This window comes from Trifolium pratense, linkage group LG2 (assembly GCF_020283565.1).
Source record: "Trifolium pratense cultivar HEN17-A07 linkage group LG2, ARS_RC_1.1, whole genome shotgun sequence".
In the NCBI taxonomy this organism is placed as follows: Eukaryota; Viridiplantae; Streptophyta; class Magnoliopsida; order Fabales; family Fabaceae; genus Trifolium; species Trifolium pratense.
This window is the reverse complement of record NC_060060.1, coordinates 16166317-16182205: the sequence shown is the minus strand read 5'-3', so window position 1 is coordinate 16182205 and position 15889 is coordinate 16166317. Positions and strand designations below refer to the sequence as shown.

Sequence of the window (15889 nt, the reverse complement as noted above, 5' to 3'; positions counted from 1 at the left end):
GTTTGTAATTAGACAACTTTTCTTTTTCATTTATTATTTTATTAGTCTAATATTTTAGCTTATTTGTTTCCTATTTTCTTTTTCATTTATTATTTTATATAAGGTAAAAGATTTGTATAAAAAATTATTGATTAATGGGAATATAATTAATTTTTTTCATGTAAATAAGTTGAAGAGGATAAAAGAGACTTCTTTTTATTGATTTTGAAGTGCCTTAAAATCTTTTACAAGTAAAAGGAATGTTGAGTTGCTCACAATCAAGTATTTTGATGATGTGGCACTCTATAAGAAAAGTTTACAATCTCTATTAAAAAACATTTTCATCATTTCCTTTAATTAAATCATTTTAATTTTAATTATCTTTAATTAAATCATTTTAATTTTAATTATCAATATATCAAATTATCACTATATAACCTTTTCATCATCTCCTTTAATTAAATCATTTTAATTTTAATTATCTTTAATTAAATCATTTTTATTTTAATTATCAATATATCAAATTATCACTATATAACTTCTTACAAGGGACCAACTAACTAAAATGAAATTATCTATATGTTACAATAATAATGGCTCCCAATAATAATGAAAGAAAGAAAAGAAAAAAAAAAGACAAATTATAAAAAGAACAATGAATAGATATATGCTCTTTCATATTTTACACTACCAAACATAAAATATAAATCATGCATGTGTAAATATGATTTGCAATTTGCAAAAATTTACTTTAAATAAATAAACCAAATAAAAAAATTACTCCTCAAAAAAATTTCATGCTTGACAAAATAAATTTTATGAAAAAAAAATACTTTAGTTGTTGAGTTGCTCACAAGCATGCATTGTGATGATGTGACACTCTATAAGAAAAGTTTATAATCTCTATTAAAACCTTTTCATATTTCATATAATAGAGTTACTTGTAAGACCCATAATCCTGTAGGTTCTGGTCCTGGCGCAACGCGCGCAGGCTTGGTTTGTGAGGGTTGACTTTTGTTGACTTTTTAGGGATTTTTGCACCCGGAACCTATTTTGCTTAGTTTTTCGCGTAGATTTCGATTCCGAAGTTTGTTTGTTGAGCTAAGGAATGATTTTTAGGTTCTTCGATTGAAAGACCATGGGTTGTGGATAGGTTAATTAGGGTTCGAAGGTTATTAGTTCGAGTATCGTCGTTATAACGACATAGTTTGCTGAGATCGTGCCTGTTTTGTGCTCGAGTGTCGGAATGGCACGGGGTTTATTTTCTTAGAAACGAGATGGAGCCGTCCCTCGATTCTTTCGTAACGAATTATTTTATTTGATTAAATTTCTATATTTTTTTCTTATTTCAATTTTTAAACTATAACGAATTGAATCAAATATTATTTATATTACATGGTTACTACTATACAATAATTGTTACAAGCTTCTAAAAATCAAATGCTCGTGCCTTTGTGTGTTTCCCATCTAGTTGGTAGTGGTTGTTATCTCTCACTAAGTCTTTGTGACTTACCCCTTCTTCTTACATTTTTTCATATTTCCAGTCAGATGAGTAGCAAGTTGTTAGCTCATTCAAATCTTCATCAGTCTCACTCTTTTGGTAGGCCTCCTTTATGGAAGGCTAATTTGTATATATATCTTTTGGTTTGATCGAATATCTGCAGCTATTTTGAGTCTAGGAATATTTCATTTTGGGATGTATAAAGTTAAGAACGTAAATGTTGAAACTTTGACTAGTGATGTATATGCTGCAAACAGGGTTTATTTTGATTTGGAAATATTGAAAATACATGTGATTTTGTCGAAATTTTAGTAAATATTATTTTTGAAGTAAATGGTCATTTTGGAAATCTTATATTTATTGTTAAATTCGGTCATTAGGCTTGTCGGACTTGTATTAGTTCGTGCGCCGGTCACGATTCATGTTGGGTCGTGACAGGCCGCTACCCGAGTAGCAGAATAATCGGTGGTCAATTCTCCTTCACTAGTCAAAGGTCTATCAAGTGGTCAATTTTAATTGGCCACCTGTGCGACCAAATTTGCTATATAAAAGAAGGCCTTCAGTTATTTGAGGTCTCACACCTGTGTTTCTCTTCTTTTGTTTCTTTTTCTTTATTCAGTAATGTTAGTTTGTTTAGTTTTTGCTATTTCGCGTGTAATGGTTGTTTAGTCCTTCGTCGGCTAATCATATCGCATACCGATGTTGTTTAGTCACCATGGTTGGGTGCGGTATGTTATTCAACGATGAAATTTTTGTGTCCTAATTGGGCACAATATGATTAGCCGAAGAGTTCAATGATGAATCGTTAAAATATGATAGTTGATCTAATGTTGTCGGTACGACCGAAGCCAAAAACCTGACGACCCTGCAAAACTTTTTGGTCCATGCTTGAAGATGGATCTAGGCATTTGGAGTTTCGTGTACCTTGTTGAAAATTTCGACTAAACAGTCAATCTTCACTTCGGGGACAAAAAATCACAAGAGGAGGCTGTTTAATTTATTTAATTAGCAATTGAGATTTTGGATGTAATATTTAAATTGATGTAATTTTTGTGTCTAATGTTTTAATAAAAAAAATGAACTTAATTTTGTTTTAGTTGTAATGAAAATAATAAAAATATTCCTATTCTTTTTTTAAAAAACCAAAGGTATCCTCCACGCGCAACTGCGGAGACTAATCCACTCGAGGTAACTGTGATCCATTTAAGGGGTTTGACCTCTCCAACAAATGTTTCTCCATACGCACCGACCGGGGATCAAACCCAGGACCAAATAGTTAAGGGACCCAAATATCCACCACTTGTGTCACACTATGTTGGTAAAATATTCCTATTCTAATTCACATTTTAGAGTGTGAACCATATCCAGACCAGAATGTAGGAAAAAAATGCATCATCCCCGCCTATTGACATTGGTCATATACACTAACCATTTTACATCAAAATATCAAAAAGTGATTATTAGTAAAAAAAAAATGATATACAATTTAACTAATTGTGTTAGATCTACTATGTCAGCCACACTACTATCATCTTCAACCTTCACAACATCACCGTATTTCTCAATATCTATAACATCTTCTCTTGTTGAGATGTGACAAAATCTTCAATTATATCACATACCTGAGCACAAATGAGAGCATTATTTATTAGGCCTCATTGACAATATTTACATGAAATGGTTGGCATTGAAGTTAAAATGCATTCCGATTTTGAAAATTGCTTTCCCCCCCCCCCCCCATTGTTTCCTCCAAGGCCCCCCAAAGTGACCATTTTGACCCTATAAATGCGTTTGGACTCTAGAATCCGAAATTTGTTTGTTATGGTCCATACAATCCGAAATCAGTTTAAACAAGCAATTGGCTGGTTATGTCTGTCTTGTACGTGATGTTTTGCCCAGGAAAACCTGGGTTTGGACTGTACAATCCGAACGTCCTTATTTTTAACGGTTTTGGAGTATGGAAGCCGAAACTTGTTTGATATGGACCATACAATCCGAAACCAGTTTAAACAAGCCATTGGCTGGCTATGCCTGACTTGTACATCGTTGATGATTTGCCCAGGAAAACTTGATTTTGGACTGTACAATCCGAAATGCTTTGATTTTTAAAATTTTGCATCATTTCGGATTCTACCAACCGGAAACGCTCATATTCGGTGTGTAGGATCCGAATAGAGTCTATATAGCCTATATTTCAGAAGTTGCACTTTCATAACCACTTGGACACTCAATTGGGAGCTTTGGAGCTAGGTCAATTTTTTTGGCGTATCAGAGACTTGAAAGCAACGTTTATTCACTCAAAGAGTGGCGCAATACTCAATCGGAGTCCTACAAGAGGTATTAAGCACTTTAAATCGTTAATTTTTTCAATTTTCATGGTTTGATGATCGCAGTCGCGTTTGGCTCATACAATCCGAACCCATTTCGGATCCCACATGCCAAACTGGACAGCTTTTTAAAATTTTGAAATTTATTGTGATAGGTAGGGTTTGTGATGGCCGAACCTCCGTTTGAAATGAAACCAAACATCGATGAACCCGACATTGCACAACCTAATGTAGTTGAACCCGCAAATATTTTGGTTAACACTGCCAATTATTTTTTTAAGTGTGAAAAGTATAAGGTCCGAGATGAGATGATCGAATGGTGCAAAAAAGAGCTATAAAAGCTGGATTTACTATGGTGATTGTGAAATCAAATATGGGGCATATCCTTGCAACGGCCTACAACCGCGTTGTAGTTTTATTAACTAAACACGAGATTGGTTATTGTGAAACCTATTTTCCACTGCGCGGTCGTCCAACGTTGGATCCATCTGCACGCATTGTGTGTGTTGGTATGGTTCCAAACCATTTTGTGTATGTTAAATTGAAGGTTGGGTGTCCACTGCCTCCAACTTGTAAGGAATGGAAAAATCATAGGGCGCCAGAGGCTGAGACTTGGGAGGATACATTTATGGACCGGATGGTTGAGTTTGACGAACTTATGAAGAATGAAAAAGGTGACATGAAGATGGAAACAAATGAAGATGATCCTGTAGTTGTGAGAGACAAATGAAGATGGAGCCAAATGAAAACGAACTCATTTTGCTTGAATTGTTTTTAAGCTTGAAGTTGTAATTTACGTTTTAGAGTTTGAAGTTGTGATTTATTTGATTATGTTTGAAGTTATCGTATGTAATGACAATGGTTATTTTTAACTTTTAATTTAGTGCAAAGGAACAAATTCCGAACATGCATAATGTTGACCTGTAAAACCGTAAAAAATTTCTGCAGAAAACTTGATTTTGGACTGTACACTCCAAACCTGTAATTTTAGTGACCATTTCGGTTCGCAGGATCCAAACCTGTGATTTTCGTGACCATTTCGGTTCGCAGGATCCAAACCTGTGATTTTCGTGACCATTTCAGTTTACAGAATCCGAACATAATTGGTTTTATGCAAAAATTACTTCTTTTATTTCCTTAAGTAATATCCCAAGTGTACTTGTTAACATTTTTCTTACTTTAATACTGAATCCAGTACCATCTTCCAAGGTCAAAGGTCCTAGAAGCTGTGTTAATTTATGGACCAAAATGAAAACGGGTTGAAATTACAAGGATTAATAAGGCATTTTAGTCAACTTTTAACCAACTAACAAAGCAATAATCAGGATTATCTCATCACCTTGCCATCCAGCAAAAGAAATCAACAAACAAAAGTAAATATCAGAGTTAAACCCTCATTCACAAAAAAAAAAAAAAAAAAAATTAAAATCCTCATTTTGTTACATTAACAAATAAACCTTAGTATATCACCTATCATGTGTATGTGAATGGAGTCATCCTTGGTGTTGTCTTAGAACACCAATTTAAAAACTACTTGGTAAAGAATGGCCCCTCAGGGATTACAGTGCCAGTAGAAAACCAGATGATACTGTCTGTCAAATCAAATTTACTCGCCAACCTCCAAGAAGGGTAATCCCCTAGCAACCCAAAAAAAAAATTAAGGAAAAAAGAAGATCAATACCAATTCCAACTTTTTGACTATTGGCAAAGTCAGAACAAGAGAAGCGGACTATAAAATAGGCAAAAAAGAAAGTACACATAGTCCTAGGTCAAAATTTACTCGAGACTCTATTTATATAGCAATAAAACAGTGCCATGCTAAAACTTACCAGCCTCCATGTCTTGAGAAGTAGTCATTATCAAGTGATATTGCAAGAGCTACCGTAACGGCTCTCTCCGCGAGGGTAAGTGGGCGACTGACACCAAGGTCTTGAATCTGCAGAAAGAGCAACCTATCAATTAGTTACGGAAATTTGCAGAGTTGTTTTCTTCTTCTAAAATATAAGGGATTCTGACCGCATTAGCAAGGCCAATCTTGGAGCCGGGGTCAGAACTTCCAAATCGAATCACATACTGACCAGCATCAGTTAGAATCTGCACATTCAGGAAAATTATGTATATCATTACGCAAGTTTGAACTTCAATACACAAGATAAAAAGTCTGAAAAATTGAACATGAAATCTTTCTGTTCAGTTAAATGACTCGGCAACAACTGTTAGACAAGTAGTACAGTGATAGGACTAAGGCATATAGCAGGGCATATAGCAATTGAGGGGTGGTCTTTAACTATTAACTTGAAAGCCAGGGCATATAGCAGAACTTATTTTAAGTAAAATCTGAACTAACCCTTTAATGTTTTGAAATTCCCTTTATATGGGGTAAACCCTGCCTCAAAACAAGTCCTAACTCCTGGATGCTATACCTAATCAGAGTTGTTTATGTGTGTACTTGAGATTAGAGTTTGTAAAATTGATTTTCAATGAACTTAATTTTGCAAATTGATTTTACTCAAAAGTGTGTTTGAGTATATTAAATATTAATTATGTTTGAAAAGTATTTTAACATTATGAATATTGTTTGGATAGTATTGATAAAAATCACTTTAAGATGTAAAATATTAAATTATGCAGAAATTTTTGCCCAAGTATATCAAATGGAATTTTTCTTCACAACAAAAGTAACATTTTGTAGCTGTTGTGTTTGGATAACAAAACATGGTTTTAATGCAAAAACAATGTTGAACAAATTTGCCAAACATGCGCAACCCAATCCATATTTACATTTTCAAACAAGATTCCAGATACTACCATCACTCATCCAATGAATGGCTACCCTGTTTCTCTTTTTATCCCCCATATCATAAGAGCAATGGTACATATCTTTCTGAAATAATATAAACCAAGCCTTGAATCCTAATAAGAACAATTTATTAGATCAATCCCCCAGGAGACATTTAAGTAGTAATATCCGTTTATCCTGACACACTGTTAATTACGAGTTAATTTAACAATGGAAATCCCGATCATGCAATGCGGATTTTGAAAAGGAAATTTTACTTGTATGTTTATAAAAAAATGATAATTCCAAAAGAGAATAACAGTAAAGAACAACTGGCAAAAATGTTGAACAAAGATAACAATGGCAAAAAAAAAAAAATTATAAAAAGAAAAGTGAATGCAAAATCCAACCTCAAAGCCAAAACCCCTCCAATCACGATCTATTTGAGCAAGCACCTCACCATCAAAATCTTTCAAGGTGAATGTCCAATTCCAAAAGCCAGGATTCTCAACCACCGCAAACTGCTCATTCCTGCAAATCATAGTCTATGAGACTTGCATTTCATGCAGAAGACAAATTTATTTAACCTTTTAAGTAAAAGTAATCCAAATAAAACCAATAAAATAAGGAGCAAATAGAATCATCTATTCAAGAAAACATTTACCGAACAACTATAAGAGTTTTAATGTGGCAAAGATAGTACACTAAAAATAAGATGTTGGTTTGAACACAAATTAACTTTTTCAAAATATAATATTTAGGTCTAAGAGAGATAAAAGGGCAAGTATAATATTTGCAATTAATGGCTTAAATATGTTATTGATCTGTGTAATATATTCTTTTTTTTTCTCGTTATAATCTCTAGAGTTTTTTGGTTTCAAACTGGCTCTTTTCCTTTTCTTTTTTTTTTTTTTCCTCTTTTCATTTATAAATCCTTAGTCTTTACTATTTTGTTTCAGTTCCCATAATATATACTTGCGTTTTCATGCAGCGACTAATTCAACATAAACCAAGTACCATGGAGCTAAAACAGAAATATAAGTATATTAGAGACTAAAGCAAAAGGACTAAAGACCAGTTCAAAATACAAAATAAATAAATAAATATGGACTCAAATAAAAAGAAAAGAGTAAAAACATATCATATCCGTAATTAATCAAAATAGCCACAACTCAAAACATATTTACTTGATATTACCCGAGGTACAAATCATAGATTCTTTTCCAGAGATGCCACCGCCTGTGAACTACTCCAACTTCCTGAAGAGAGGATTTGACATAATTAACAGCCAAATTTCTCATAAAAAAACTTGATGATGCAACAAAGATGTACAGCATTAACAAAAATGACATACCTTACCATCAATTTCCGCAAAAATTGAGCTTGTTATCCACCAAAAGGGTCTACGGACCTAACAATAGAAAAGCAAATTCTTCACTCAAGCCAAAGGAAAAATTAATTAAAGACAGATGCTTTACTTATGACACTAGTGTGAATCCTAATAAATTTACACATGTAGTAAAAAATAAGTACAAAATATATATTTTTCTCACCCTAAAGAGCTCATTCCCCAAAGCATCAGTAATGAGTGCAACAAAAGGCCTCCTCAGACGAAGCAACTACAGCAAGAAATGATGGAATGGAATGAAATAAAATTAACATTTAAACAAAATTCATAATACAGAAATGAATAGTAGAGAAAAAGGAAAAAAGATCAAATCAATATTTGCAAACCAAGATATATAGCATATGTCATGAACCCATCGTTGAATTCACCACTGAATTACATACATCATCAGGTCTTGGTCATTGCACAAAGTGCCCAAATCTGAACTACTATTATCCAACCTGTAGATTTCTTTACGTCTTTAGACTAACTGGTTAAGAATCTGTGTTAATAACTGTGTTGTAAAGGGATTTTTTACTTTGGGATATTATATTACGGGCAAATTTCACTCACCCCCCTTAAGTTTATTCAAATATCATACACACCCCTTCTAAGTTCTGCAAAAACACTTGCCTCCCCTCATTGACACCTTGAAACTCTGGTTAGAGAAAGAAATAAAATAAAAACTCTAAAGTTATTGTTTGTCATCTTCTCTATCTATCCCCCAAAGAAACGGAGTTAGTAATCCCTAGCTCATTTTTCCGGAACCTGATTCATATGTTGTTCCTAAAGCAGTGGAGAGATAAATCTCTATGCATCTGATAGGAACTTGTATCGAGAGTCTTGGTAAGCAATTTATGTCTCAGAACTGGGTTACCTACTCTGTTTCTCAAAACAGAGAAAGTCATAGTGCAATATACACAAACACTTGCAATCTGGACAGAAATTGTATAAAATAAGAAATCAAAGGTAGTGAAGATAAAATTATTGAATACCTGTCTGGCAATGAAGTTGCTCTGTTCACGAATTAACCCTACAGGCTGCATCATGACAAGAAGCAAACAAGGTCAACCATCATCATTACGAACTATGCAAGGAAATCATAAGTAGATGAACAAGAGATGAGGATTATCACTGACCGACTGTGGGTAGCATGCATCTACAATGGCATAACGATTTTCCTAAAATACAACGAAACAAAGTCAAAAAATTAGACATAAAGTCATGAACAAGAGTCAAGCATAATAAAATTTTTAGAAGATACCAGAGCAATGTCCCGCAGCCTCAGCATACAAATTATCCATCATATGTAATAAGAATGATAAATGAACTAGACTATTAAATAAGTTTATTTTGTGACAGATATAACCAAATGAACCAGCCATCAAAAAATAAAGAGGATCACCTGTTCAAATCCCAAAACAAGATTGGCCCACTCAATATTTCTGGTAATTAGCAAGTTGGATCTGGCAAGCAGAGGTGCTACCTTGGCCTAACAAGATCAATAAGGGGAAACAGAACATCTCAATGTTAGATTTCAAACGAACAAAATTATAATTGGGGTCTTCTTGCTCTCTTCTTTTAATAATTTTGAAGAGCATTTTAGTGAAGAAAATATGTCTAAACCCTAAGCTTCAATCGGATCATATTTTCAAGGAAAAACAAAGTAAAAAGATTCTTTCCAAACACTATCCAATTGCAGCCTCCTTTTTAATCGACATGACTGTAAGCATCCAGTCAATCAATTTGGATAAACTTCTAAACAAGAAAATATTGAAGTTCATTTCTTTATCGCAATTTTTCCATAACCTATCTTGTTTACATTATCCATAACCACTCATAAACTTATAACGATTTTTCTCAAATCAAGAATCATAAACCTAATTGAACTGAAAAAATACTCCCCACAAGCAATAATTTAATCCAAGACAGTCTTCAATTATACTACAACAATTAAACTCTAATCATAGCCTGATAATAAATTAACACCATAATGCACAGTGATTAACCTAAAAACTACACCTATACCTAAAAACCTGAAATCTTTCATGTTATCAATCATACAGTAAAAGCAAGATTAAGGACACAAATTTCACCTCTTCTGGAGATTCCGATTTTGAAAACTCTGGAAACGATTGGCTTATAGGAGGTTGCTTCATACCCCGTTTAAGTTTGTTTGTAACAGAATCAATTGATGCAGCAGAAAAACATCTAGGTACAAGATCAACACGATGAAATTTGATCGATTTCTTACTACCTTTAGGGTTTTGCATTTTGGCATCAGAAACCCAAAGTTTGAGGAAAAAATCTCTGTTCAATTGATGATCGAGTTGGGTTCCAAATCGGCGAGATAGAGTAATAGTGTTAGGGTTTTGAAGAATGTTTGAGTGAAAATCAAGAAGCATGTTGATATTGGATTTGGATATGTGGCGGAAAATGTCCTTTAAGCGATTCATCGCGAAAGAAGAAACGGAAATCGCAGTGTAGGTTGTTGAAGAATGAATGAGAAGAAGATGAACATGTGAAATAGTGGATTGCAGTGGATTGGAGTGAGTGGAGGCGGTTATATGATGATCGGCTAGTAGTGGATTGGAGTTCGTTAGAAAAAGGGAAAAATACTATTGGAGTAATTGCTTACAATACAAGAGTTACTCAATTTGTTGGAATTGGAATAGAGAGAGAGAGAGAGAGAGAGAGGGAGAGAGGGAGGGGGAGGGGGAGGGTGAGGGTGAGGGTGAGGGTGAGGGAGAGGGGGAGAGGGAGAGGGAGAGAGAGAGCGAGAGGGAGAGGGAGAGAGAGGGAGAGAGGGACTAGGTTGATCTTGTACCTAGATGCTTTTCATCGTGTACGAACAATGGAAGATTGTTGACGATACTCCCAGCACCTGATACGCTGCACGAATCCCATAACATCCGATTGCTTCTTCCGCCATAGCTCAGAAACGTACTTGTAAGCACCTGTTTTCAAATAATAACAAACACATTGAATCAATATTGAGATATGCTTGAATCGAAGATGAAGAAGAAAAAGAAGAAGAACAAGTACCCATTTCTCTGTCTGTGAAGTGTAGTAAGGCGCGGCAGACAGCAACAAAAACAAACAGATTTAGGGTTTGCGAATGGAAAGGGTGTTTATATATTGGATCAATGGACTATACATTTGGGTCGACCCGAAGTTATATCCCTATCAACCTAGTCATTTCTTTGCTTATCAAAAAAAAAAAAAAAAAAACCTAGTCATTTCTTTTTTCTTTTTCTTTTTTTAAATTTTTATAAATTATCAACCTAGTCATTTTATTTAGAGTTTAATTGTTGTGCACTGTCGGTGTAATTTTCTTTTACACATACATCCAATGACATGTTACCACATCATTTAATGAATGTGACGTGTTTTTAATTATCATACATGATGTGTCGGTACATTATTGGACGCATGTGCAAAATAACTTTAGACTGACGGTGCATATAAATTAAATTCTTTTTATTTATGCAGAATGGTGAAAATACTAGGAATACTATTTAAAATTATCTCTTATTCAAAAAATGATTACTGTATCCTACTATTTATCTCAGAGTAAATTTTAGTGTAAACTATGTGTTTGATCTTATAAGATGGTGACCTTCTAAATTTAGTTTTTATTTAATTTTTATTTTACTTTTAATTCCTAGAAAAATACCATGCACTTATTTTTTGTCCTTACTTTATAACTAAAGGATGTATTTTTGAATGATTTTTTTTACATGCATAGTTAGAATATCATAAAAAATTACTAAAAAAAAACAAGCTCATAATTTGAGCTTGAATTAAAATTAATAAAAAATAAAAAAATTATTGAAATAAACTATAATAAAATTAAATTAAACAACATTATAGAAAAAGTTGAAATAAAAATAAAATGAACATTGATTTATAGTTTTTTTTTTACGGATCGTTGATTTATAGTTATAGCTTGAATTGGAGGAATTTTTTATGACATGTCAATGCCAAATTAAATAATTATTTAAAAAAGTTGAAAATTAATAAAAACAAATTGAGAATAAACGTGAAATTGACATGTGACGTAAAAAAAAAACTTTACTTTTTATATATACTATAATACTATAATATATTATACTATACTAATTGATTTCATTTAAATTATTCATTTCTTTATAATCACTAGGGGTAACCCCGTACGTTGCACGGGTTTGATTAAAATATATAATTAAAATATTTTTATAAATAAAAAATAATAATTGTGATAACTATAATCACGTATATTTAAATAATAGATATTATTTTAAAATATGATTATATTTAATATTAGTATATGGGTAAAAAAAAAAGTTGTTTAGAAATATTAGACTTTTTATTAATTTATATCGTAGTTTGTTCATATTTTAATGTAATAGATCTCTTATAATATTTCATAAGTTTGAAAGGATGTATCATTTTTTATTTTATTAGTGTAATCATATAAGATTTTAGTTTTCTTTATATGAGTTGCAATTTTATAGTCAAATGTCACTTTATTTTTTTATTTTTGATGTATCCTTTATTTTATTATTTTCAATAAGAGTTGGAGGCATACCTAATTATACTTGTAGACAATATTGCTCATGAGAAATGTTAAAATAAGTTTTGATTATAGAATATGATTCATATATGGTGGCTTTGACTATTTGTTCCACGTGATATCATTTTTTGAAAATTACGTCTCAAACAGCGTATTTGCTTACTACGTTCTATGCAATTTAAGGTTTCAAATAGCTTATCTACTTACTCATCTCTCGTTCTCTTGGAGTTTATTCTCACTTATTCACTTGCTGAAATTTTATTCCAACTTTATTACTCCCAATTTTTTAGTCTATCGTTTGGTTCACATTTTTTTTTGCTTGGTCCTTTTGTTTTTGGTTTGTTTTTCTTTTTCTTGGTGAGGTTTGTGTCTCTTCAAAATTATTGTTAGTTTTTGTCCCTCTTATTTAATATTTTCTTGAACATTTATTTTATTTTTCTTATTATATTATATAAACTTGAATATTTGTTGTTGTCAATATATAACTTTGGACGAAGATTTTATATATTTGAATTTAGGTTTAGTTATTTGGTTAAGGTAAAGAAAGTCTTATAGATGAATTTAAGATTTAACATGTGTCATTTTCTTATTTGCTTAAAAAAATGTCATCTTATTCTTATAAATATTCCACTATTTTATTTTCAGCCGTAACGTAAACATTCTTTTAGAATATGTAATTAATTTATCCAAAAAGTTATATTATTACGTAAATTAAATTAATAATTTTTGAATTATTGGTGAATTTTAGTTGTGTGTAAATATGTTTAAATATATGTGTGATTATATTTTCTAAATATATGTAAATATATTTTAACATCTACGGTTTTAATAATTTCTAAAATTTATTTTGACAAATGAGCATCAACAATTTTTATTTAATAATTTTTGTCTTTTTTTAATTTAATTTAGAAAGTTTTTAGTACAATTCTAAGTGGGAGGAAAAAGTATTTAGCACAATTTCTAAACTAACATGTTTTTAGCACAATTCTTTTCATCGATTCATTTTATGGTTGTAAGAATAAGATGTCATGCGTAGATTAAAATAGGACCATCTATTAAAATTCATATATATTCATATTGAACCACCCAGATTTAGGCAAGTGTTATACGAAAATGCATGAAGATTATATATTTGGACAACCTCTAAGTCAAGTTGAATCAATATACTTCTTGCATGTATTACAATTATAAGAACCACATGACTTGAGTATCAACTACAAAAAAAAATAAAAATTATTTTAATTTCTACTTTGTTATTGTTTCTATATTTCTCTTGATTGAGATCAAGTAGATTACCTACACATTGTAGACAATATAGTATTTAAAAATGAGACACATATTTATATTTCTAAATTATTTGGATTGTCTTCTTTTAATTGAATGCCTCCAACATCAATATACCCTCGATCTATATAAATTTTAAGGGACTTCAAAATCAATAAATAGAAGTCTCTTTTATCCTCTTCAACTTATTCACATGAAAAAAATTAATTATATTCCCATTAATCAACAATTTTTTATACAAATCTTTTACCTTATATAAAATAATAAATGAAAAAGAAAATAAGAAACAAATAAGCTAAAACATTAGACTAATAAAATAATAAATGAATAAAGAAAGTTGTCTAATTACAAACATTATATCAATTAAAAAAATGATGGTTTACAAATTGCCATCTGAGTTAAATACACAACCTCACATGAGGTGTCATTTCATAGGTTTACAAACTTTCATAGGATGCAACATAAGCAAAAATAGAAGTATGTTTTATCCTGTTATCCTCCTTCACATGAAAAAATAGTCATATTCATATTAATCGATTCAACTCAAAGTTTAATTAATCATCGAACAAAACACCGGTTGATATTTAAAAAAATATCCAACCTAAAAAAGAAATATAAAAAATGATTAGAGATGTTCTAAACTCAGAGTAATAGAAAAATTCCAATTTACAAACATATTAATAGGCAGCTATCACATATATGTATATCAATTTCTTAATCAATCAAATGTAGACATACCTGATACTCTAAGAGGTTAGACACCATCACCTACCAAGGACAAAAACCAATATACTTATGATGTAACTATATATATGCACACAATAGCTTTTAAATCAATTCAAGACACTATAATGTGTAACTTTAATATATGGAAGGTGAAGAAGCATAATTTTTTCGCATGGAGATGTTAGACAAAGAAACCATAGAGTTTTTGCTATGAGATAGATAAATTAAAATTTTGTTAAAACATAGAAGGTAGACTTCCTGATATGGTGGTGGTGATAATTAGCTTTTCGGTTAACTTTATATAGAGCTTGTGTTTGATAATTAGCTAAATTAACATATTCAATATTAGTGTCTCCAAGAATTCTTTGTTTTTAATTGCATTAATAGGGAATTGTAACATACAATATATATTTTAATAATATATTGCAATGCAATTAAAACAATAACATGATGCACCATTCCACCTTTCATTGCTTGCAATTCATTTTTGTCTCAATTCAACAACAATAAATTGTGTTAGTTTTTTTTTAATATATTATTATTATTATTTATTATTTATTATTAGAGTAACTCTATTATATGAAAAAATATGAAAAGGTTTTAATAGAGATTGTAAACTTTTCTTATAGAGTGTCACATCATCACAATGCTTCCTTGTGAACAACTCAATCTTCCTTTTAAAGGATTGTTTGATAAATTTATTTGTCATAGTTAAAGAATAAGAGTTAAGGAATACGAAAGAATGGTAGTTTAAAAGTTGGTGTGACAAAGTTAATTTTTTTTTAAATAATAGTACAATAGTAATTAATTAATAAACAATATAACTAAAGTATTTTTTTTCATAAAATTTATTTATTTATTTTGTCAAACATGGAATTTTTTTGAGGAGTAATTTTTTTATTTGGTTTATTTATTTAAAGTAAAATTTTACAAATTGCAAATCATATTTACGCATGCATGATTTATATTTTATGTTTGGTAGTGTAAAATATGAAAGAGCATATATCTATTCATTGTTCTTTTGTAATTTGATCTTTTTTTTCTTTTCTTTCTTTTATTATTATTGGGAGCCATTATTATTGTAACATATAGATAATTATTTTGGAGGATGAATGGACACACAAAATAAATTGTGGGACAAATTTTAAATAGATATGAGAAGCTCTCTAAAGCATGCCACATCATCACAATGCTTGCTTTTGAGCAACTCAATATTTTCGAAATCATTTTTGGGATAATTTAACCCCTTTTTTGGGTTACACGATTATATATTTGCCTAGTATGGTTCATTAATCATTTTCGAAATTGACACTCAATATACTTACGATGTAACTAAAAAAGGTGTGTTGCG

At 31.0% G+C, this 15889-nt stretch overlaps 1 protein-coding gene across 1 annotated transcript; it reads right to left on the bottom strand.

The window, feature by feature from the left end:
- Positions 1-5107: 5107 nt before the first annotated feature.
- On the bottom strand, positions 5108-11171 carry LOC123907604 (altered inheritance rate of mitochondria protein 25-like). Its single transcript, XM_045957932.1, has 12 exons — positions 11019-11171; positions 10070-10930; positions 9379-9465; positions 9113-9154; positions 8969-9013; positions 8140-8205; positions 7941-7997; positions 7784-7845; positions 6997-7117; positions 5824-5901; positions 5637-5743; positions 5108-5444 (listed from the first exon to the last, which is right to left on the bottom strand). The coding sequence occupies exons 2-12, from the start codon at positions 10427-10429 to the stop codon at positions 5414-5416; spliced, it is 1056 nt and encodes a 351-aa protein (XP_045813888.1). The 5' UTR covers positions 10430-10930; positions 11019-11171; the 3' UTR covers positions 5108-5413.
- Positions 11172-15889: the final 4718 nt, after the last annotated feature.